The 23,114-nt window shown below is 40.4% G+C and overlaps 3 protein-coding genes and 1 long non-coding RNA gene across 4 annotated transcripts; 2 read left to right on the top strand and 2 right to left on the bottom strand.

The window, feature by feature from the left end:
• Positions 1 to 160: 160 nt before the first annotated feature.
• On the bottom strand, positions 161 to 1,446 carry LOC134217800 (uncharacterized). The gene is made up of 3 exons (XM_062696618.1): positions 1,289 to 1,446; positions 823 to 1,235; positions 161 to 768 (listed from the first exon to the last, which is right to left on the bottom strand). Exons 1-3 carry the CDS (start codon positions 1,289 to 1,291, stop codon positions 315 to 317), a joined length of 870 nt encoding a protein of 289 aa, XP_062552602.1. The 5' UTR covers positions 1,292 to 1,446; the 3' UTR covers positions 161 to 314.
• A 2,767-nt stretch (positions 1,447 to 4,213) lies between these two features.
• Positions 4,214 to 4,742, top strand: LOC134214031 (uncharacterized). Its single transcript, XR_009979614.1, has 3 exons — positions 4,214 to 4,348; positions 4,411 to 4,516; positions 4,593 to 4,742. It is a non-coding gene; the product is annotated as an uncharacterized LOC134214031 (long non-coding RNA).
• Positions 4,743 to 10,353: 5,611 nt separating this feature from the next.
• Positions 10,354 to 14,374, top strand: LOC134217776 (xylosyltransferase oxt). Its single transcript, XM_062696593.1, has 4 exons — positions 10,354 to 11,372; positions 11,430 to 11,572; positions 11,634 to 11,794; positions 11,859 to 14,374. The coding sequence occupies exons 1-4, from the start codon at positions 10,726 to 10,728 to the stop codon at positions 13,590 to 13,592; spliced, it is 2,685 nt and encodes an 894-aa protein (XP_062552577.1). The 5' UTR covers positions 10,354 to 10,725; the 3' UTR covers positions 13,593 to 14,374.
• Positions 14,327 to 15,527, bottom strand: LOC134217777 (elongator complex protein 5). Its single transcript, XM_062696594.1, has 3 exons — positions 15,354 to 15,527; positions 14,721 to 15,276; positions 14,327 to 14,491 (listed from the first exon to the last, which is right to left on the bottom strand). Exons 1-3 carry the CDS (start codon positions 15,400 to 15,402, stop codon positions 14,395 to 14,397), a joined length of 702 nt encoding a protein of 233 aa, XP_062552578.1. The 5' UTR covers positions 15,403 to 15,527; the 3' UTR covers positions 14,327 to 14,394.
• Between the last annotated feature and the right edge of the window lie 7,587 nt (positions 15,528 to 23,114).

Here is a 23,114-nt window from a genome sequence, read left to right as displayed (position 1 = left end):
TTGTAGTAATGCACTTACGTGGATGAAGGAAACCTAATACTTGGAGAACATCCTTGCTTCTACATGTGTAACCAATATGTACGACATTGCCTCTGTCAAAACTTCTAATGGATGAGCAGATGTTCGCAATTCGGCTGTGAAGGATTCAATATAGCATTACTTTTTAGATTTTTACAGACATCTATTTCATTTCCATGGATACACATACATATCAATATGTGATAATACTTAAACTAAATGCATTGACTTGGCCTTAAAATACTTTTCTTCACATCTAAAAGGAAATGTGTGTCAATTTATCAAATAATGTTGCATTATTGATACCGTTCTTCTTTGATGGAGAATCCATAATCCTCCATCAATCCATCGCCACCAGAGTGTTCCAATTTCCGTTTGAAGGAGTTCTCATGGCTAGAGCTCACATCGTTGGAGTGTGTCCAGTAATCGTAGGCCCCGACCCCGTTGGAACTGTTTTCACCGACCACCATTTCAATCGGCGAGGATTTACTTGTTCCCGCAGCGCCAACCGTCCGTTGCATCGAACTTGGAGAGTTAATGTTCTTGTGCACGTTGCGGATGTGGGCCAAAAAATTGCTCACCTTCCAGCTTCCACCGCATCTTTCCGGACGGCAGCTGATAACGTTATCGTTGGTGCAAAAAATGCATCCGATTTTCGCAATCGTTCCCCCGTCTTCTGCTTCTGTTATTTCTATTGGAATCATCGCCACGCGGGTGCAGAAATCAATTTGTTCCACACTACCGTCACACCTGAAATTTAAATCGTAATTAAATAATTCCAATCATTTAATCACAATTTTTCACCTATCGGTGTAAAAATCGACAATCTTCCTGCGAACTTCGTTTGCTACCTTGTCCACGCTTCCCAGGACAACGGCCACTTCTTTCTCGCGGCGTTCCACCGTTTTCATGTAATGTGCGATCCCCTTCCGTTGAATACAGGATGAAATCAACTTCAGTATAGCTCTTTCGCCCGCCATCAATCGAAACTGATCCGGACAGTGAGCAAATCGTCCAAAGAACTTTATCATGCTGGGATCGTCGGCCGATTTGTTCATGATTTTTGGCAACAGACGAACATCGTCCTCGATGGCTGCTATTTCTTCGTTGCCGATGAAGGCCAGACCGGCGTTTATGTACTCCGTTACCTCCAGGATATTTTTCAATGTATCTGGGATGCGCCCAACCTCCTTCGAAAGGGTATTCCAAAAATGGTCCTGAAATATCTAACGATTATCGATGATAACTATGAAAAATGGAAAACCATTACCATTTTGGGGTGTTTTATTTAAAATAAGTTTGGAAATTTTCCATTAAATATGAAAAATTTAATATTTTCGCTTATCGATCGAAAATAAATTAGCTTGTTCGGAAAGTTTTGTTTTTGAAGAATGAAAGGTAAACAAAATTTATCTACACTGAACGAAAACGTGATTATAATTTTTAAGTAGTGATAGGGTGACCAAAACTATCGATTTTTATTCGTTTTTATCAGGCTTATCAGCTAAAATCTGACAATATTTCAATTTTATTGAAAACAAATTTCCGATTTTTTACCATACACGGAATAAATATAAATACACCCACCTCGACATCCACTTAGGCTTTGGTCCGATTCGTGAATTAAAATCGAATTAAACTTAAAAGTGACAATTCAGAAATTATGAAATTCCCCGCTCATAAGAATGGCTGATGCTACCCAGCAAGACCATCAAAACATCTATCAAAAATGATTCAATATCTGTCAAAAGTAATCTTGCTCTGCGAGCAGGGTTAGGGGCCGTTCAAAAGTTACGTCCAAGGTTTGAGGGGGGTTAGAGTTTTGTGACAGTTTGTGACAGGAGGAGGGAGGGGGGTTCGTCTTATGGGACGTTCATCCACAATAAAAAATACTGAGGCTTTGGTCCGATTCGTGAATTAAAATAGAATTAAACTTAAAAGTGACAGATCGGAAATTATTAAATTCCCCGCTCATACACAGAAAAAAATAATACTGTTTTGCTAAATATGTCGCACTTTACAATTGAAAAGTGTTTCTTTTTCTTTAAAATAAAAGTTAAATTGTTCACAGCAAAAGTTAATTAATTGTTCTTAAAGTATTTTTGTCAGTTCCAATTATACATTTTAAAGTTCGTACTTTCACCATGAAAATTGTCGAACTGTCAGATCACATAATAAAAACTCAGCGCAAAACATTAGATCGGTGGACCCCAAGAAAAAAATATGAATTTCTCTCTAAATAATAAATATTTAGTGCTGGAATATTTCAAATCTCTGTAGGTAAATAGCATTTCAAGTTATGACAAAATGTTGCAATATTTATTTAACTATATGTCAATCCTTATCACGCAATTGATTAAATGAAATAATCAGCAAGTTTTTTTTTCACTGCAGAATACTTTCATTTATGTCCAATTTCAAAAGTATTTCTCAGAGTGTCTTCACCGCTGTCAAAATATTAGAACTTGTCAGTAATTTTCTCCGTTTTCCCTTTCACGGTAAATATTGTACGTGGATTTCCCTATTGGACCCGACCGTTCGAAATAGTCGCTCCTTGAACGGTCGTTGAAATCGTCGTTTTCACCAACACACCCATCTTCATAGTAAAATCTGTCAAAACTGGCAAGTCTGCTACGTGCTTTTTGCTGTTTCCCTCGGACTTCTCTTTCTTTTTCCGATGTTTTGACATGTGTTTTGATAGACAAGGAGCAAAAAACAAGGTAATCTACACTCAGAATAATATACTTATTATTTGCATTAGTTTTGCACTTAGAATTTGACCAGTGAGTTTCGATCTTAAAAAGTATGCGCAGAGCTGTTAGATTTTTGTCGATTTAATCATTATATATTGTCAGTTTCGATGGTAACAAAACGCGCCGATCACTTTTCAAGCACCTTTAAAATCGTCGCCAATATCATTATTTCCAATCTGTGGTAGTTCAAAGCCAAATTATGAAAATATGCATGAAAAATAGTACTAAATTTCGGGAAATAATGTGATTATTGAAATCAAACAATTTTGTTCACAGTTGATCTGACAGATCTTATGGCCATTTTTACTGGCGACGATTTCGGCGACGATTTGCTTTGCGACGATTTCAAATCGTCGCGGTCGATAAGTTGGGAAATTGATAATATTATATGTGCGTCGCGAATATATTTTCATTATTTTGCACATAAAACGCATTACGAGTTAAGGTTAGGCATTATTAGTATTGCATATAATTTTCAATATTGAAACTACTGGTCGAAATATATTAACAACGCACATTTTTTTTTAATTTTGTTTATATTTTTAGAGTTATTTTGTCATTATTCACATGGATTCACATTTATTTATAACGTAATGCAATAAAACGATAACGGAAAACAACAGGATTCGGAGGATTATATTGTTAAGCGGAACGGACGGAAACGGCCGGATCGACATTTGTTTTCATCACCGATTCGTTACATTGCGTCCAAGGCTTAAGAATTGCTATCGGATGGTCAAAGTTTTTTATGTAAAAATGCAGATTACAGCTCCAAATCCACCTTTTGACACAGTTCATCCCTGCTGATTTCGAGATCGGATTTAGCCGCACCAAATTCCGTACCCACATCCGCGGTCTTCTCACCGAAACGTGTTTTAGGTATCCGATGGCGGGGGATGATCGAGCGTCAGCGTCTTTTTGGTGTGTGCTGCATAATTTTCTTTTCAAAGTTTTTTTCTGTTGCGGCAATAAGCTGTAAACTGCAAGAATCAAATATTTATGAATCATTCGGAATGATTGTTTAGGCGGTATCATGAACGTAATTTAACTTACCTTTGAGTCGATATCAACATTTCAGATGGTTTTCCTTTGGTATCGTTTCCAAACCTCCGTATCGTTGCTTTGTTTTTTTCTTTCAATTTGTGTTGTCTATAGAAGCAACTCTATATGCAGCATGTAATAACTATCAGAACGTTGCATATAAAATGCTTGCAGACGGTTATGTTATCCATTACGATTACATATAATTCGTATAAGTTGCACTTAAAATGGGAAACAAGATCAATTTTCAACTTCTATGCGAGTTTCGCACATAAAAATAATCATTACATTAATTTGAGTGTACCAAACATTTATTGAGTTTGGCAAACCTTGCTGGAAAAGGGAACGTTTGAAATAAGCAAGTGAACCGACCTTCGAATCCATTGGTCAAGTAAATCCACAATACTTATTTTTATTTTGCCGTCGCGCGAGTTTGTGGAACCTAAGAAAGCCATTAGATTTTTTCCGGATGAAAGGCTAACCGGATTCCAATGGTGGAAAGAAAGCTGATACCGGATAATCGGATACTAGAGCAGGTTTGTTTAATTGAAATTATAGTGAAGTTCAGTAATTAGAACCCGAATATTCACTTCCACAGAATCGATACCGGCAAAGGAATAATTTACCTCCAGGCGGTTTACCAAAAGAGGAAAACATCCGCCTTCAGAACTAACCGGATATTGAGAATATAAAATCAACATCAGGTTTGTTTAAATATAAATAATTATACATATTTCGCTTCGAACTTGGTCGTGATGAAAGCTTGAATTTTCTCTGCAGGTCCACAAATGGCGGCGAAACAGCCTATTTGGAACCGGATGGTTTACCTTCAGACTATACAGACATCAGCTAAATATACAAGGTTAGAGGATACAAAAAGTAATAGCGGAATGCAAATAAAATAATTGTCATAAATAAATACGAATTAAACTTTTTTCTGGACGGAGGGAAATCCCCGCGGGATGGGGATGAGTTGGCAGGTTTTGGTGGTTGAGTCAGATCAATAACATTTGTACCGAATACCAGTGCTACCATTTCACTTTGACAGTTCCACAATTTGTTTTTAAAAGTTCATACTTTTGATTTCAGAACGGCATGCTACTTTGAAAGCATCGTTGCCACAAAAGTTAACGTACTTTTAGTTTGAACATTCAAAAGATATTTTAGTTACTAGATAAAGATTGTCGCTTCGGTTCCCTTTGTTCTGCTGTCCGGAACATGTTGGGTACCAAGCTGTCAAATCGTATGGATTTTCCTTCTTTGACATTTAGCTCCCCTATCCTCGCCAGCAAAAGATGTTCCGGACAGCGACGACAGCGACAATCTTTATCTAGTAACTAAAATATCTTTTGAACATTCATACACGCAAAAAAATGTTGCGGTCGAAACTACCATTCCGAGGGTTAATTTAAGAATACGCACCGACGATTTTCAGCAGACAACAAACCCGTTTGATTTTACCATGCGCGCAGTAAAAATCAACTGTGGTCCTGGTGGAATGTTGTTGCATGAACTGAATCAGTGGTGAATTTGTCCGAATGCGTGGTTAATTTAACTGAAAATTTGTGGTTGTTTTAAAAACATGGCGTAGTCTACAAAATAGTAACCGTTACCATGGATTTTTTTTCAGTGTAACTCTCTACGAAAAAGAACCAACACGGAGAAAAAGGAAAAAGGAAGTTAGCTTAATATTTAATCTTCTTAAATCTTTTTCAAATTTTATTCCATCTGAAGCTTAACAATTAAGCTTCATTTTATGCATTGCAATGCTTTTAAAAAATGTATTCTTTGCATCGCTTAGTATAATTGGGACTTAGGAAAAAATCAAGGTTTGCAAGGTAGGTAACGGCCATAGTCCACTAAGTTTTTTTTTCGGATTTTATGAAAAATATGCTTTTAGCATGTATCCTAAAATGACATTGCTGGACAACATTCCCGATGACCGCCGGAGAGAAGTATGGTCCACGGAAAACAACAGTAGCATCAACATCTTGGACCAGGTGATCGTGGAAGATAACGGCAGTACAGTCAGATGGTGGACGGGTACGTAGTGGCATTCAATCTTGTTCAACAGATATTGCTCATGTAGCACCGTGATTCCTCACCCATTCACAGATGGACAAATACCAATCTGCCAACACAAACTGCAGCAAAAAAAATCGGCAGAAAATGTCGCGGCCGTTTTTCGGAATCGTCAGCAAACAATCCCCAGGTAATACATTACAATCGTTTTCGCAAAAAAAAAACATAAATTATTTACTATTTTAATAAAACCCCTAATTAGGAATCAATTTTTCGGCCGGAAACGTAAACGTAAGATTATACACCGTTTTCACTTCCACCACAAAGCTGTTAAGCAAACCTTCAGTGTCTCCATGAAGAATTTGTGCATGATTAATGCATTTCGTGCACGATTAATGTAAAGTTGAAATGGATTTCCTACATCCCCTGCCGTCGCAAACAATATCAACATATCATCGCCGTAATCGCTCCCGTCCGTCTGAAAATCCTCTAAGAAACATCTAAAAATGCCGGTGAATAACATAAACACAAAAGTGAAGCTTATTATATGGAAATACATTTGAATTGGGTTGTTTAGCAGAAAAAAATATGAGGTTTCTTATAGTTTAACATAAAGAGCATGCTTTTCTGATCTCCAACATATTTTTATTTTGTTTGTAAACCTTTTATTTTCATTTTTGTATAGCAAACAAAAACCTATTTTAATCGATAGAATGACACTAACATTCATAGAATGACAGTTGGCCCATGCAGCATAAGAACAAATTTTTAGTCCCATATAAATTAAAAATGCAAATTAAAAATAGTTCCGGGGCTCCAAAAATTCTGAAAAATTGGGGTTAGGCTTAGTTTTTTATGCAGATTCAGAATATGTAAAAACATGTATACCCCTAAACAACCCAATTCAACAATTTTTAAATCGAATTTGTTTTGATTCTAGCATTGGAAAATAAATAAACATAAACATCGAAAAAATAATCATTGATGTAGGATTATTTTCAAAGTAATCATTTCCAATAATTAAATTAAGTTTAATCCTTGAAGGCTTATATTGAAAATAATCTTTAGGATGAGTGGATAGACCGAATATGGTTTTAGATTAAAATTTAAGCTAAATAGCTTTTATATTTTTATCCGTGAATGAAACCTTTTATTTTTACCAATGTTTTTTTTAATTTCAATAATGATTTTTCTTTCTGTGTAAGAATGGCTGGTGCTACCCTGCGAGACCAACAAAACATCTATCAAAAATGATTCAATATCTGTCAAAAGTAATCTTGCTCTGCGAGCAGGGTTATTTGGAAATTTTTGAACGGTCACTTTTAAGTTTAATTCGATTTTGATTCACGAATCGGACCAAAGCCTGAAAGCATTTTAGGAACAACTTGCATTTTAAAAACGTATTCAACTCGATTCAAACTGTTAGTAAGGAACATAACTCATTATGTTATGAACCATTGCACCATGACATCATATGAGGGCATTTTTTTACCCGCATTCAAATGGCGAGTGAAGTTTCATGAGGGCAATGTTTACATTTTTTTTATATGGAGTTTTTGGCTCGTGCAATCGTCTATTGTAAAAATAGTGTACACACAAAAAACAAATAATATAGTTTCAATAAAAGTTTTGCACTTTTAATTTGAAAAGTGCTCCGTTTTCCCAAAAACAAAAGTTAAAAAAAAATCAGATCAAAGTGTTTTATTTGTTTGAAAGTTATTTTTCTCTTGTACCCAATGTGAAATTAAAAGTTTTTCCATTCAACCAAAAAATTGTAAAACTGTCAAATTAAGCAACGATGAACATTAGCACAAAAAAAAAGAAAATAAACAAAAACATCATCGTGATCCATGCAAGTGCGGAACATTTTATTTATACGAAACGGTGATAAATCAGCGGAACGTCGACGGTTTCGGTCTTCAGGACAGGTCTGCGCATATGCCAAATATACCGAGGCATCTTACGGAACCGGGAGGTAAGTAATATTTGTTAATCAAGAATATAAACAGTAGACAACAGTGTGTAAACAGCCATCAAAAGTAGCGCCCAACTCTGGAACTTCGATGGCGAGAACGAAGTTAGATGCGGCTTTTGCTGGTTCACATTATAATTTTTTGGCATACTTTTTTTACTAATGCAAGTTTCATTTCTTACAGATAAATATTGTGGATTTACTTGACCAATGGATTCGAAGGTCGGTTCACTTGCCTATTTCAAACGTTCCATTTTCCAGCAAGGTTTGCCAAACTCAATAAATGTTTGGTAGATTACCTTGTTTTTTGCTCCTTGTCTATCAAAACAGATGTCAAAACATCGGAAAAAGAAAGAGAAGTCCGAGGGAAACAGCAAAAAGCACGTGTCAGACTTGCCAGTTTTGACAGATTTTACTATGAAGATGGTTGTGAAGGTGAAAACGGCGATTTCAACGACCGTTCAAGGAGCGACTATTTCGAACGGTCGGGTCCAATAGGGAAATCTCGCTTAACTTTTCAAAAGGACCTAAGTAACATTTTTTTCATGATTTAATTTGACTAGCGCAATCAACAGAACAACATGCAAGCTTTTGATTGCAGTACAGTGAACGTTCGCTAATTGGGGTTTTTCTAGTTGGGGCGCTTTTTAGTTGGGGGTTCGCTAATTGGGGCGAAACCCAATTAAAAAGCAGCTAAACGTCAGAATTCGATGTCAAAAACGCGTTGACGTTTTGTTTCCGTGTTTGGCGGGATCGATATTTTCTGGCGCGTAAAATTTCCTTTTGTTCAATGCAAAAAGTAAACAACATTGAAGCTTGTCAAAACGCCCCAATTAGCGAACGGCATTCGCTAGTTGGGGCGAGGTCGTGCCCCAATTAGCGAACGATCACTGTACTCAAATTAATTCATGAAAAAAATGTTACTTAGGTTCTTTTGAAAAGTTAAGCGAGAAATCCACGTACAATATTTTGTCATTTTTGATCGGAGAGAAAGACTTTATTTGCATGTTAAAATGCGCAGCCCAAAAAGTGGCCAGGAAAAGGCCACCTTGGCGACAATTTTGAAAGTTTACCTGAGACTACGACACAACATGATGGAATACTTATTGCTTAAAATAATTAAATAAAACAAAATTAAGATGATTACGGTTTAATGAATCGACTGCTTTGAGCGTGCTTACAGCGGCACACTAGGAGTTAACTTTCTGAAATCAGTATGGCGAAAGGCATCTAAGGTTCGATTTCTCAAAATTAAGCACTTTAATCGAAAAAATATTTGGTAGGCGTAGTAGCGGACACCATCCCTCATAACCGATACCAAATAGTTTTTCATGAAAAGTTCCTAATTTTGAGAAAACCAGCGTTAGATGTCTTTCGCCATACAAATTTCTGGCGGTTAACTCTTGCTGGCTATTTTGTACATATACTATAGCGCCTGGATGTGGCCGCGGCGAGTAGAAAATCAGCCACTGCCAATAATTCATTACATTTTAAAAGAAAATATGAACAAATGGTAATGGGATGGAGGTTTCTTTTGGGGCAAAATGAAATTCAATTTCCAAATTAAAATATTTCACTGTTTTTTTCACAGTGGGACCATTTGGATCTGACAGTTGTACAGTTTTGTTTTGAAAGTTTAAACTTTTGATTTCAGAGTTATATTCCACTTTTGAACCATTGCTGACGCAAATGTTTCTGTACTTTTATTTTAAACATACGCAACTCTCTACGAAAAAGAACCAACGCAATTTTTTATTTTAACCAATGTTTTTTTTTAATTTCATTAATGATTTTTCTTTCTGTGTACGAAAAAGAAAAACCAAAATAATCGCCATAACAAAAATGACACACGTAAGTACAGGGAGAGGGGGAGTCAATGATTTGTGACAGTTTGTGACAGGAGGGGGGGGGTTGAAAATGCCGAAAAACGATGGACGTGATTTTTGAACGATCCCTTATTTGGAAATTTTTGAACTCCAGAAAAATATATAGAGCTCTTTTAGTGGAATGTATTCAACCGTCTAAGACGAATTAAGTACTCTCCTTTTGGAGAGCACTCCATGGAGAGTACTTAATTCGTCTTAGACGGTTGAATTTTTGAACTGTCACTTCTAAGTTTAATTCGATTTTGATTCACGAATCGCACCAAAGCCTTAATATCCGCACCCAAAAAAATCTGCACGTTATTTCCACCTGAAAAAGTACAAAGTACAAACAATCTACTTTCCACCTGAAATTCACGTAACCTTTACCTGATTTTTTGATAGAATTTTTATTCTACGTGAAAGTCAGGTAAGATCTACCTGAGTTTTGCATAGAATTCACCGGACACGTAAGTTTCACCTGAATTTTCTGGAGCATTTGCAGTTACGTGTGCACGTAAAATGTACCTGAAAATTCAGGTGGAAACAACGTTTAGATTATTTGGAGTGCGAACTTCCGAGGCCACCTGATTTCCGACGAACATTTTTGTTTAGTGTATGAGAATCCCGCCAAAGGGCTTACTTCGCTTATATCGTTTACCGGGTAATTTTTGTTTCTGGGCACACTGCTGTCAAAAGAGTCAAACACAAAACCAGACGAACAAAACAAAACTGTTGAACAAAAATTAAAATTTTAATTTCTCATCTGTAATCGCCCAAAATGTTCCAAATAAATTGTCGGCTCATAAGTTATTAAACGCGATCTATTTATTCTTTCGTCATATAAGATAATTCATCGCAGCTCACCATTCATCACGAGGTTATCAAATACAGCAAGACTTAGCGTTTTGGGGTTCGAATTTCACACATTCGACGCAAACTCCAACGTCAACGAAAACGGATATCCTGCAAGTGTCTGGTTCGATGACCTGATAGTGCAACGTGTGGCCAACAATCGTGGTTTTTTCCAGATGACCCAGCTAGTGTGACCCCGGAAATGCTGCAAACTTTGGCTCTGCGATGGTTCCGTCGTTACAAAGTATTCTTCCTCATTGGCCTACTGATTGTGGGAGCGCAGATATTTCTGGCCTATAAACTGCTCAAGATCCCCGTCTCTGGCAGTGGAAACACCGAAGAGCGGGACTTGAGCAAGCGGCTGTACGAGAAGTATGTCAAGAGGGTTGCCGGGTCAAATCTTTCGGCCGACGATGAGGATCCCGGCGGGAACCAAGTCGAGCAACAGCAGCAGCCAGCAAATCCCCGCGGAAAAGAGCAGAGGGAAGTCAGGAAGGAGCAAGGTAGGACATATCTCAATGTGAATGAATTAGAGTTTGTACCACCGTGCGACATCCGGAGCAAGGAAACTATTTCGGCGGTACACAGAGCGAAGAGTCAAGCATGCAAGAAACAGATACTGGACATTGCTTGCGAGATTCAGAAAGGGACGTTCTACCCACGAAAGTTGCCCAACTATTGTCCCAATGGTGCGTTCGTTCCGAATCGAGAGCTGGGCTGCTTTCAGGATGAGAAAAACTTCCGCCTCTTGTCCGGTTATTACACGAATTTCAAAACCAACAACTCGCCGCGGCAGTGCATTCAGCTATGTTTGCAGTCCGGGTTTCTCTATGCCGGCGTACAATACTCGTAAGTGGATTCGAAATGGCTTAAAAAACTGCAAAAATTACATTTTTATATTTTTAGGAGTGAATGTTTCTGCGGAGACGAATTACCCAAAGCTTCCGCCAAACTTCCAGACTCCAGCTGCAATATGAAATGCTCCGGCGATCCCAAACAGGCTTGTGGAGGCTATTTCACGGCTAACGTCTATGAAACCGGAATTGCGAGTAAGATAAGATCTTTTTTTTATGGTAAACCGTTATTTAAGAAGCACGATTTTCGTTACAGAATTCAGTCCACAGACGACGGAATTGACAACCAGAGCCGGCGTGGAACCGATACGAATTGTGTTCTTGCTCACCTTGAATGGTCGAGCCCTGCGACAAGTCAATCGTTTGTTGAAAACTCTCTATAGTCCTAGACATTATTACTTTATACATATCGATTCGGTAGGTTTATTTTTTTATCAGAACCATTCTAAAATTCTAAAATATTTATTCTAATTCATTACAGCGTCAAGAGTATCTTTACCGGGAGTTGCTAAAGTTAGAGCAATATTTTCCCAACATTCGGTTGTCCCGGAACCGCTGGTCTACTATTTGGGGCGGAGCATCATTGCTGCAGATGTTGCTCGGTTCGATAGAGTACATGTTGAAGGAGATTCCTCACTGGAGATGGGACTTCGTGCTGAATTTGAGCGAAAGTGACTTTCCCGTGAAAACATTGGACAAGTTGGTCAACTTTTTGGGTGCGAACCGGGGTAAGAACTTCGTGCGGAGTCACGGCCGTGAAGTGCAGCGCTTCATTCAGAAACAGGGCTTGGACCGGACGTTCGTCGAATGTGATAACCATATGTGGCGTATTGGCGATCGAATATTGCCGTCCGGGATTCAGATCGATGGAGGCAGCGATTGGATTTGCCTGTCGAGAGAGTTCGCTCAATACGTGACAGAGGGAAGAAATGAAGATCCACTCGTGTCCGGGTTGTTAATTATTTTTAGACAAACGATACTGCCAGCGGAGTCGTTCTTTCACACGGTTCTCCGCAATTCCGAATTTTGCAATACGTACGTGGACAATAATTTACATGTGACCAATTGGAAACGGAGACTAGGCTGCAAATGTCAATACAAGCAGATCGTGGACTGGTGCGGATGCAGTCCGAACGACTTCAAGCCAGAGGACTGGGCCAAACTGCAGGGTACCGAAGCCAAACAGTTTTATTTTGCCAGGAAGTTTGAACCCATCATCAATCAGGAAGTGATTCTACAGTTGGAGGAGTGGGTGAATGGGCCTTACCCTGCCGATTATTTGAATCTTCACTCGTATTGGCAAAATTTCTTCCACAGCGAAGATAAATTGGTAACTGTAGATGGAGCTCTGCTGAATGTCGTCCACAGTATTTTGAGGACCAATGTCAAGGCGGAGTTCAGTCAATTTCAGGAACCTTTTCGGATACGAGAGTTGAATCATTACTTGGATCGCGATCGTTACCGAGGGTTCCTGATCAAGTACGAGGCTATGTTGGGAGACGGGGTGGTATTGTTAGAGACACGTGCTCAGCCAACGTTTTCCGCTCAAGTGTCCAAGTCAGCGGCTCTCGGACGACGGATAACACAGCTCGAAGTTAGCAGCGATTTTGATCAGAAGGAACAAATCTCGCGTAATTTCCAAAGGATTATCGGAACCAACGCAGACCTGAACCTGATTTTCCGTTTGGCCGGGTTACGAACAGAAAAGAACACGACCAGCTACGCTTTGACCGTTTTGTGGTTGGACCCCAGAGGAGAACTGGCTGATACTACCGAAATTAGTATTGAAGACACCCCCTCCGGTCCGGCGGAGAATCTGGTCCATTTCTGTAGGGCAGCCAATTTGAAGTCACCTCTTTTGGCGGGAATTTGGACTGCCAAATTGGTCCTCAAAAAGGTTTTACTGGGGGTGACTCGCTTTCTGGTCGTCAATAGTACGATGCTGGAGGCGGATATTCCAAACACAAATCAGACTACCAAAGAGCAATTGCTTCGAGATCAGACAGAGCAGCTAGATAGGATAGTGCAACAATTTTTCAACATTAAGGAAACCTGTTGGGTGGGGAAGGAAGGGGAAGAAAGACAAGTGGCCCGGCCGGAAGGTCTGGGAGAATGTAGTGAGACAAACTGGAGCAGTCACGCACCGGATCCGAAGAGTGATATTCACGCTGCTGCAGATAACAAATATCTTGATGGTGGGATAGGATTTCTTTAAGCATTTAAATTGCTGTCGGTTGCAATTTCTTCTGTTAATAATTCTATTTTGTTGTGTTTAGCTGTGTATTAGTTTTAAGTAATACCAAGAAAAAAGCAGGAAATTAAGTTCGTGCCATTTTCTTTGAGTGTAGCTAAAATTCATCAGGGGTGTTATTAGCTCTATGATTGAAAGCCATTGTCCTTGAGTAAAACTCAATTTTAAATCTAAACGAAATGCATCGAAAAGATTGGATTAATTGATAATACATCGGTTTATCGTGTTAGGTGGTTTTATTTGTGTAGTTAATTTTAGTTCAAGGGAATACTCTTGTATTGACAAAAGAATAGCATAATGATATGCGATAAGTAATCGCAAAATTGCAAAAATGTTATACCAAAAAAACTTCTAAAAATTGAAAAAAATCTTTCATGACTTACTTTTATTCAAATCATTCTTGAATAGTATTCAAATTCCTACCAAACTTTTACCCATCTGATTCTATATATAAAATATTTCTTCAGTTCAAAAGGAACAAATGTTGTAGCATCTTTAAAATAAGCCAAAAGGGAGAAAAGTATTACCAATGCTTTGTATCACAAACATTTATCAAAAGTTGCATTTCTGGACGTACTCATTAAGCCAAGTGAATCGCTTTTATTTTCAAAGCAAGCTCATACTTACCTCCAAGTAGCAGAAACACTATTTCCCCTCTCATTTGCTAGCTATAGAATAATAGACTTTTACCAATCTGCTCGAAAATCGTTAATAAAAATGTACAAGATTGTATTTTCGAAAACAAACAGTTTCGCCTTTTTGATTTTCATATCAGCAAATCATCATCAGGATCTTCTTCATCCAAATCGTCCTCGGCATCAGGGTGATACAGCACACGACCTCCTTCGGGAGTTGTTTTGAAGCTGTTAGAAATAACAAAATGTAAATCAAATTTCGTGCTTGAAGGGCAAATTACATAATGATCTGGCATATTGTTTCAAAATTTGTAAACTAATGCCTTCAAAGACACTCCTCGAAAACGCGAGTACTTGCAAATTTGGATTCCATGGGGAGTGTCCATAAAACGCTTATTTAGGAGTAAACCTTGTTTAAACCAACAAATGTAATTGGCCAAAGCATTAGAATACTCACAATTCAAACGGCAGGGTGAGCGCTTCTTTCGCTTCCTGTTCCTCCTTTTTCAAATCACCGATTTTAAACGTCCCCAGCGATGCCGGGTCTATGCTGACCGCCGTTGAATCATTCGTCGCAGCACCCGTCTTCGCCATGTCTGCTTTCTTTAGCTCTTTCACCGAAAAACTACCTTCCTGCAGCTGATATTGGTAGCGTTTGTGGCTAATCGAGCCGCCAGATTTTTTCGTCAAAATCGTCAGATGCCGTTCGTCCTCGATCGTAACAATCAACTCGCTCTGATGTTCCAGATAAGGTACCAAGAAGCTTTGCGAGATATTCTTTTCCGCCGCCCAAATAAACAGGTACTGAACTGAACTGCTACGCTTGCAACGTTGGACGAATTTAAACAGCTCCTCGGCGGATTTCGAACGGATAAGTTTCGATATCCGAGCAAGAAGAAATGGTGCAACTTCTTCCAGTGATTTGGTCAGTTGCGGAACGGCATCTGGTGATTTTCCGTCGCTTAGCCATTTCGTGACTATTTCCAAGGCAGAGTTCTCAATTCCTAGATGGTCTGCAAGAATTTAAGTTATAGTCGCATTGTATGTGCACTGATTATATTTATCATAAAGAGAACCGTGTAGTACTTACCTTTGATAAGGATGATTTTTTGTTGGTTTAATAAATAATTACTAAGCATTTTGCTCTATTAAATGTTGGCAGAAGCAAAAGATATTTTAGTTACTATCTAAAATATCTTTTGCAGAAGCATTTTAAGCTCACTAGAGCAATGTTTTGATTTGTTGTTATTTTATAGCGGCACTTTTGTTTCACAAAATGAGAGATGTTTATAAAGAGACACGCGGAAAGAATAACGAATCTGAAAGTCCAAGCGTAGGGCTGACATCGCTGAACATCAAGAACAACATCAAAAATAATTCGACATTGTCAGCCCCGTGGCAAGAGATGCTTCTCAGCGTAGCGAACATCTTCATGAATATATCCAGCATACATTTTGAAAAGTACTTCTCCCGAATCGTTCCTTTATAAGCAACTGGATTTTATCCAAAATATTGTTTGCTACACTTTTTCAATTTGTTTAAAAATAATACCAGCTATTATGGGCATGAAAATATAATCCTAAAACATCTTTCAGCACACCATTTATTTCATTTCAATTTCACTAATGAATGTTGTTCGATTTGCATCCCCGGACCATTTCAACTGTGATGCTCAACACAGTATAAACAATAATAATATCTTTTGTTTGATTCGGAGCGGGAGAACAAGTTACGAAAAATGATTTCGTGTAGCGCTTGATTTCACCTGTAGATTCCCTCCAATTCGTAAGTTTATTATATTTTATCATCAAATAACATAATTCCCATGGTCAAAGATGTAAATCTTGCAAATTATTTTGAAAACAATTTTTAGATTTAACCAAAACAAATAGTAAACAAAACACATGATGTTTATTTTCGTACAATAACAACGGACGGTAATGCGCTACCGTCCGTGGACATGGTGGCTATTGTCAAATCCCTTGTGATAGTACAGGACGCCAGGGGGGTGGACATTGTTGTTTCACAAAGCCGAAAGTCGCAAACGTAAAAATGAACTTTTTTTTATTCCTTGCTTACTGTATTTACTACATACTTCCATTCGATAGAAGGCACAGAGCTCTGCCAATTTTCAGAGCATCATTACGGGCGCGAGTGTTTTGATCACCCGCACTGCGCTGTCATTTTAGTTCAGTCTTTTCCGTACCAGTCACTGTTTTCGGCGGTTTTCGGCTATCAATTTGGTTGCTGTATTCCGCACCAGTGACGTTTGACAGTTCAATAAATAGCAGCGCTCTTACCGCGTTGCCAAATTTGGTCACCTGTCAGTTGCGCTACTGGTTTAACAGCGCGTTTAATAGCGACCGGTAAAGTGTCAAGTAATGATACTGCGCTGCCAAACGGCTTATATATTCACCACCGGTAATCTTGCTATTAGTGGTTGTTAGCTGAGAGCCTATTTTATTCATATTTTTTTTGTCTTAGATGAAAATATTTCAAATTGGACGGTCTTTTTGAGATTAGAAAGAATATTTTCGTGTGGTATACTGTCAAGATCCTGTTATAATGACAAACAAAGAAGAAATAATATCCTTGGTTTTCTTTTGATATATTTAGGTACTGTTCTATGCAACAACCTCTAAAGTTTTTTTTTTTGACAAACAAGTTATATGAATGGCACGGAAAATGCTGGGTAAAGCGTACCATTGGTACTTCGCGTACCTGATGAATAAAATAGACCCCATCTCGCGGTCCTTAGCCTCTTACCCAGCAACTCCTATCCCTACCTCTCCGCGGCGCTGGCCGGGATACAAGCAACCTTAGGGAAGATCGGGTAACCAACCCCGGTGGGAACTATGGTCGTATGCTGACAGGGAATGGGGGGGTTTGCTCCTCTCCGGAGGTGCAAATCTTATTGTGCGTCTGTTCTCCATGTCAGGATCGGCTCACAACAGCGTCTGTTCTCCATGTTAGGGGCGGCTGATCATCGTCCGAGTGCCAGCGAGGGACTCTAAGTGAAACTGTGCACCATGGTCCACGGGAAATAAGGAGGAATGGTCCTCCGGAAATTTAGGGGGTTTGGTGTCAGGCCCTGCAAGCCAGCCTTTAAAAATCATAAGCAACGAACAACCAACAAGAGAGTACGGACCGGAACCATCGGCGAAGACCACTGCGACGAAAAGTGACTAGCGATTGAAAACTCGGTTCGTGGATCTGCAAATCTCTCAACTTCATCGGGAGCACACGCATACTCGCCGATGTGCTCAAGGACCGTGGATTCGGCATCGCAGCGCTGCAGGAGGTTTGTTGGAAGAGATCAATGGTGCGAACGTTTAGAGGTAATCGTACCATCTACCAGAGCTGCGGCAACACACACGAGCTGGGAACAGCTTTATAGTGATGGGCGATATGCAAAGGAGCGTGATCGGGTGGTGGCCGACCAATGAAAGAATGTGCAGGTTGAGGATCAAAGGCCGATTCTTCAACTTCAGCATAATCAACTTCCATAGCCGACACTCCGGAAGCACTGATGATGATAAGGACGCATTCTACGCGCAGCTGGAACGTGAGTACGACAGCTGCCCAAGGCACGACGTCAAAATCATCATAGGAGATTTGAACGCTTAGGTTGGCCAAGAGGAGGAGTTTAGACCGACTATTGGGAAGTTCAGCGCTCACAAGCTGACGAACGAAAACGGCCTACGACTAATTGATTTCGCCGCCTCCAAGAATATGGCCATTCGCAGCACCTACTTCCAACACAGCCTCCCGTATCGGTACACCTGGAGATCACCACTGCAGACAGAATCACAAATCGACCACGTTCTGATTGATGGACGGCACTGACGTCAGGACATATCGTGGCGCTAACATCGACTCTGACCACTATCTGGTGATGATTTAACTGCGCCAAAAACTGTCCGTCATCAACAATGTTCGGTACCGACGACCGCCGCGATACGACCTAGAGCGACTGAAGCAACCTGATGTCGCCACTGCATACGCGCAGCATCTCGAGGCAGCGTTGCCGGAAGAGGGTGAGCTCGATGGGGCCCCTCTTGAGGACTGCTGGAATACAGTCAAAGCAGCCATTAACGACGCAGCGGAGAACAACGTCGGGCATATGGGTCGAAGTCGACGGAACGATTGGTTCGACGAAGAGTGCAGACAGATTCTGGAGGAGAAGGACGCAGCGCGGGCGGTCGCGCTGCAGCAAGGTACCCGGCAGAACGTGGAACGTTATAGACGGAAGCGGAGACAGCAGACCCGCCTTTTCCAGGAGAAGAAACGCCGCCTGGAAGAAGCGGAGTGCGAGGAGATGGAACAGCTGTGCCGTTCTCAAGATACACGCAAGTTCTATTAGAAGCTCAACGCATCCCGCAAAGGCTTCGTGCCGCGAGCCGAAATGTGCCGGGATAAGGATAGGAGCATCTTGACGGACGAACGTGTGGTGATCGAAAGGTGAAAGCAGCACTACGAGGAACAACTGAATGGCACGGAGAGTACAGGCAGTGAAAGTCAAGGCAGGAGTAGATGACTACGTCAGTTCAGCGGACGATGGAAGCCAACCAGCCCCCACCTTGAGGGAAGTTAAGGATGCCATTCAACAGCTAAACACCAATAAAGCAGCTGGTAAGGATGGTATCGGCGCTGAGCTCATCAAGATGGGCCCGGAAAAGCTGGCCACTTGCCTGCACAAACTGATAGTCAGAATCTGGGAAACCGAACAGCTACCGCAGGAGTGGAAGGAAGGGGTTATATGCCCTATCTACAAGAAAGGCGACAAACTGGAGTGTGAGAACTTTCGAGCGATCACCATCCTTAATGCCGCCTACAAAGTGATATCCCAGATCATCTTCCGTCGTCTGTCACCATTAGTGAGAGTTCTTGGGAAGTTATCAAGCCGGCTTCGTTGACGGCCGCTCGACAACGGACCAGATCTTTACTGTACGGCAAATCTTTCAAAAATGCCGTGAATACCAGGTCCCAACGAACCATCTGTTCGTTGATTTCAAGGCGGCATACGACAGTATAGACCGCGTAGAGCTATGGAAAATTTTGGACGAGAACAGCTTCCCTGGGAAGCTTACCAGACTGATCAAAGCAACGGTGGATGGTGTGCAAAACTGTGTGAAGATTTAGGGCGAACACTCCAGTTCGTTCGAATCGCGCCGGGGACTAAGACAAGGTGATGGACTTTCGTGCCTGTTGTTCAACATAGCGCTAGAAGGTGTCATGCGGAGAGCCGGGTGTAACAGCCGGGGTACGATTTTCAACAGATCCAGTCAATTTATTTGCTTCGCGGATGATATGGACATTGTCGGCCGAACATTTGCAAAGGTGGCAGAACTGTACACCCGCCTGAAACGTGAAGCAATAAAAGTTGGACTGGTGGTGAATGCGTCAAAGACAAAGTACATGCTTGTGGGCGGAACCGAGCGCGACAGGGCCCGCCTGGGAAGCAGTGTTACGATAGACGGGGATACCTTCGAGGTGGTCGAGGAATTCGTCTACCTCGGATCCTTGCTAACGGCTGACAACAACGTTAGTCGTGAAATACGAAGGCGCATCATCTGTGGAAGTCGGGCCTACTACGGGCTCCAGAAGAAACTGCGGTCGAAAAAGATTCGCCACCGCACCAAATGTGTCATGTACAAGACGTTAATAAGACCGGTAGTCAAGGGGTGTCTCACTGCTAACGATGACAGCGAATTTCAATCGAAATAAAGTCGATTTGTATTGATTTTATCAGAAGGTGCTATTTGATCAATATTGCAACACCACCATCTAACAACACTGAACTGTAATTTTTGCTCGTTTTTGTCTAAGCAATCATGATTTTTGCACGTTACCAATGACATCAAGTAAGTTGTTTGTTTTTATCTCAACAAGTCAGTGGACATGATTCCTGAATGTAATTATAATTTGCACTAATAATTAACTAACTGCTTTTCTATTTTAGGTTTTGTCTGCAAAATTATGCTTCAAGACAACGCTATCGCTATAGCTTGATTGATTTATTAGGAAAACATAAAGAAACTTCGACAGAAATTATAGTGTTACATATTTTATTTCATATAACAATGTTCTTGAGAACTAAACTTTTACAATCCGTGGTAATCCGTGTAATACTTTATTGTCCACATACACACATACTCTAAGTCCTCAGATATTGAATTTCTGAATTCCGAGGCTTTTTTTGTTGGGACTTTATTACCACTGCGACCAGTATTTAGATCTATTCCTAGACTTAATCAATAGTCGTGTAATGAGTAGATTGAAGTCGAAGTTACTTTTATGCTGCTCGATCTTTTCTGTTGACAAAATATGGAAACGGGCAGGATGGGAATAACTTCGAGCGACTTCAAGCTGCTCATTAGACAGGACTAATATGCTCTGACATTGTTCCATTGTGGAAACACTTGGGTGTTATATTCCACATTATATTCCACTGCTGATTACCAATTAATTTTCTGATTACCAAAGTATCGTGGGTCGTTCGTCGACAGCTCAGTTTCGTCTGGTAATAATGTGGAACATGTATTCAAGGTTCACCATATCAGGGACTGGACAAAATTGCACAAAAGTACTACAGTATCCACTGAGGCTTTAACACTCCCACAGCCTCAAATTTTTGAGGACTCTGGATTGAATGTGATAATACGGTCGATCGTACACGGTGAACGATTGCATTGAGATATTTTCAGCCCAAATCGAATGTTGTCTCCTCCCATTGCGTAATGACCATTGCGACATAAAGAGACGTTAGATTTCGAAAATTTTCTGCAGTATATTTGAAGGCGGTGGTACATCGCGTACTTGTCAATTTTGCAGTATTGCAGTTGATCCACGCACTTTATTATTAAAAACATGCCCGGCTAGCCTTCTTTCGGTACCAACTTCACAAAGCATTTCCACTGTTCGATTTGACAGATGGTATACTCGCGGCGTTGCTAAAATCAGCAATTTGTCTTCGAACGATTTTGATTTACATCGAAAAAAAGTCGCTTCGGTTGCTTGGTTCATTTCCAGCAAATATAATCAATTTATTCTATGTGAGACACCCCTTGCCGGTAGTCCTCTACGGACATGAATCATGGACAATGCTCGAGGAGGACTTGCAAGCACTCGGAGTATTCGAGAGACGGGTGCTTAGGACCATCTTTGGCGGTGTACAAGAAGACGGTGTGTGGCGGCGAAGAATGAACCATGAGCTCGCCCAGCTCTACGGCGAACCCAGTATCCAGAAGGTAGCTAAAGCCGGAAGGGTACGATGGGCAGGGCATGTTGCAAGAATGCCGGACAGCAACCCTGCAAAGATGGTGTTCGCTTCCGATCCGGCAGGTACGAGACGGCGTGGAGCGCAGCGAGCGAGATGGGCAGACCAGGTGCAAAACGACTTGGCGAGCGTGGGGCGTATCCGAGGATGGAGAGATGCGGCCTCGAACCGTGCATTGTGGCGTCAAATTGTTGATTCAGTGTTATCTGTTTAGATGTGATAAATGAAATGAAGTTATATGAATGCATAATCGGCATCGATGTATCTGCAACCAGGGTAGAAATATTTCACAGTCAATGCAGTGAAAAACATGGATCTCAGTATAATCTGCAGTCGCCTTCATCGCCGCCGTGGTGAGTGCGACTGGGTGCAGCCGAAAAATCATTTCCAACACCGACCGTTCAATTTCGCATTCAGCCACTCACAAGTCGCTCTGACATGCTGCTCAGTTCGCGCCTTACCGTATGACTGTGAGTGGCCCATTTAAACGCGTGGTGAATTTTTTCAATTTGCTGGGTAAATTTGCTGTGGTAAATTTCATCTTCGCGGCGCAGTGGGTGATGTGAGTTCTGTTGTTTACTTTTCTGCCTCTCCGGGAATGTGAGGTTGATTTCAAAGCAGGAAGAAAATAAAAACATGATATAAAAAAACATCACCTTCATCCAGTGCTGCAGAAAATTTACAACCCTGTCTGCAACTGATCATTCTTGTATCAGTTCTACCACAAACTGCTTCCCATTTTGCGCAAATTTATCATGTCGTGAATTTAGGCTGTGAACCATTCCACCGATTCGTTTAACTTTTATTTAAAATTTGACAATTCGATGGTTATTTCTCCGTGGTTAAAAATAACCCTGCTCCGGAGCTTGGTTAGATTTGACAGTTCGATAGTTAAACTTTGCTCGCGAGAAAATTGGCGCCAAATCCATTTTGCTCCAAATAAATAACTATGAATCTGTCAAAACTCAAATGGGTCGGCTTCGGAGTAAAATTTTAACCTATTTTAACCACGATGTGAAAATATAACCATCGAACTGTCAAATTTTAACTAAAAGTTAAACGAATCGTTGGAATGGTTCACAACCTTAGTTAACGGTACAGCAACCGGAACAAGAATGAAATAGTTTGTGAACCTCTTTTGCGTTAATGTCCTGGTTCCAGTACCGTTGGCTAAGTTCTTGGAAGGTTTTTGTTTTTGTGTATTGGAACAAAAGATATTTTAGTTACAAGATAAAGATTGTCGCTTCGGTTCCCTTTGTTCTGCTGTCCGAAACATGTGTGGTACATAACTGTCAAATCGTATGGATTTTCCTTCTTTGAATTTTAGCTCCCCTATCCTCGCCAGCAAAAGATGTTCCGAACAGCGACGACAGCGACAATCTTTATCTAGTAACTAAAATATCTTTTATTGAAACATTGTGCTCAGCTTCGATTTCGCGAATAATAATTCGGAACGTTTTTACTGTGCACTGTGCAGAACCCCATGCAGCTCGAAAAAATGCGAAGTGAACAACGCCGATTTCATTACAGCGGAGCAAACTGTCATCTTGTTTTTTATGATCCATCAAAAAT

Source organism: Armigeres subalbatus, chromosome 2 (genome assembly GCF_024139115.2).
Source record: "Armigeres subalbatus isolate Guangzhou_Male chromosome 2, GZ_Asu_2, whole genome shotgun sequence".
NCBI classification, from domain to species: domain Eukaryota; kingdom Metazoa; phylum Arthropoda; class Insecta; order Diptera; family Culicidae; genus Armigeres; species Armigeres subalbatus.
Note: the sequence above shows the minus strand (reverse complement) of the source record. Positions and strands in the feature narration are given on the sequence as shown.

Excerpts from the sequence above, each read along its gene's own strand:
- LOC134217777 (XM_062696594.1), bottom strand. The coding sequence starts at position 15,402 with ATGCTTAGTAATTATTTATTAAACCAACAAAAAATCATCCTTATCAAA. Across the intron at positions 15,277-15,353 it reads AAAAATCATCCTTATCAAAG|ACCATCTAGGAATTGAGAAC; the intron begins GTAAGTACTACA and ends AAATTCTTGCAG. Across the intron at positions 14,492-14,720 it reads CTCACCCTGCCGTTTGAATT|CTTCAAAACAACTCCCGAAG; the intron begins GTGAGTATTCTA and ends TATTTCTAACAG.
- LOC134217800 (XM_062696618.1), bottom strand. Across the intron at positions 769-822 it reads GTCGATTTTTACACCGATAG|GTGTGACGGTAGTGTGGAAC; the intron begins GTGAAAAATTGT and ends TTTAAATTTCAG.
- LOC134217776 (XM_062696593.1), top strand. The coding sequence starts at position 10,726 with ATGCTGCAAACTTTGGCTCTGCGATGGTTCCGTCGTTACAAAGTATTC. Across the intron at positions 11,373-11,429 it reads TATGCCGGCGTACAATACTC|GAGTGAATGTTTCTGCGGAG; the intron begins GTAAGTGGATTC and ends TTATATTTTTAG. Across the intron at positions 11,573-11,633 it reads CTATGAAACCGGAATTGCGA|AATTCAGTCCACAGACGACG; the intron begins GTAAGATAAGAT and ends TTTTCGTTACAG.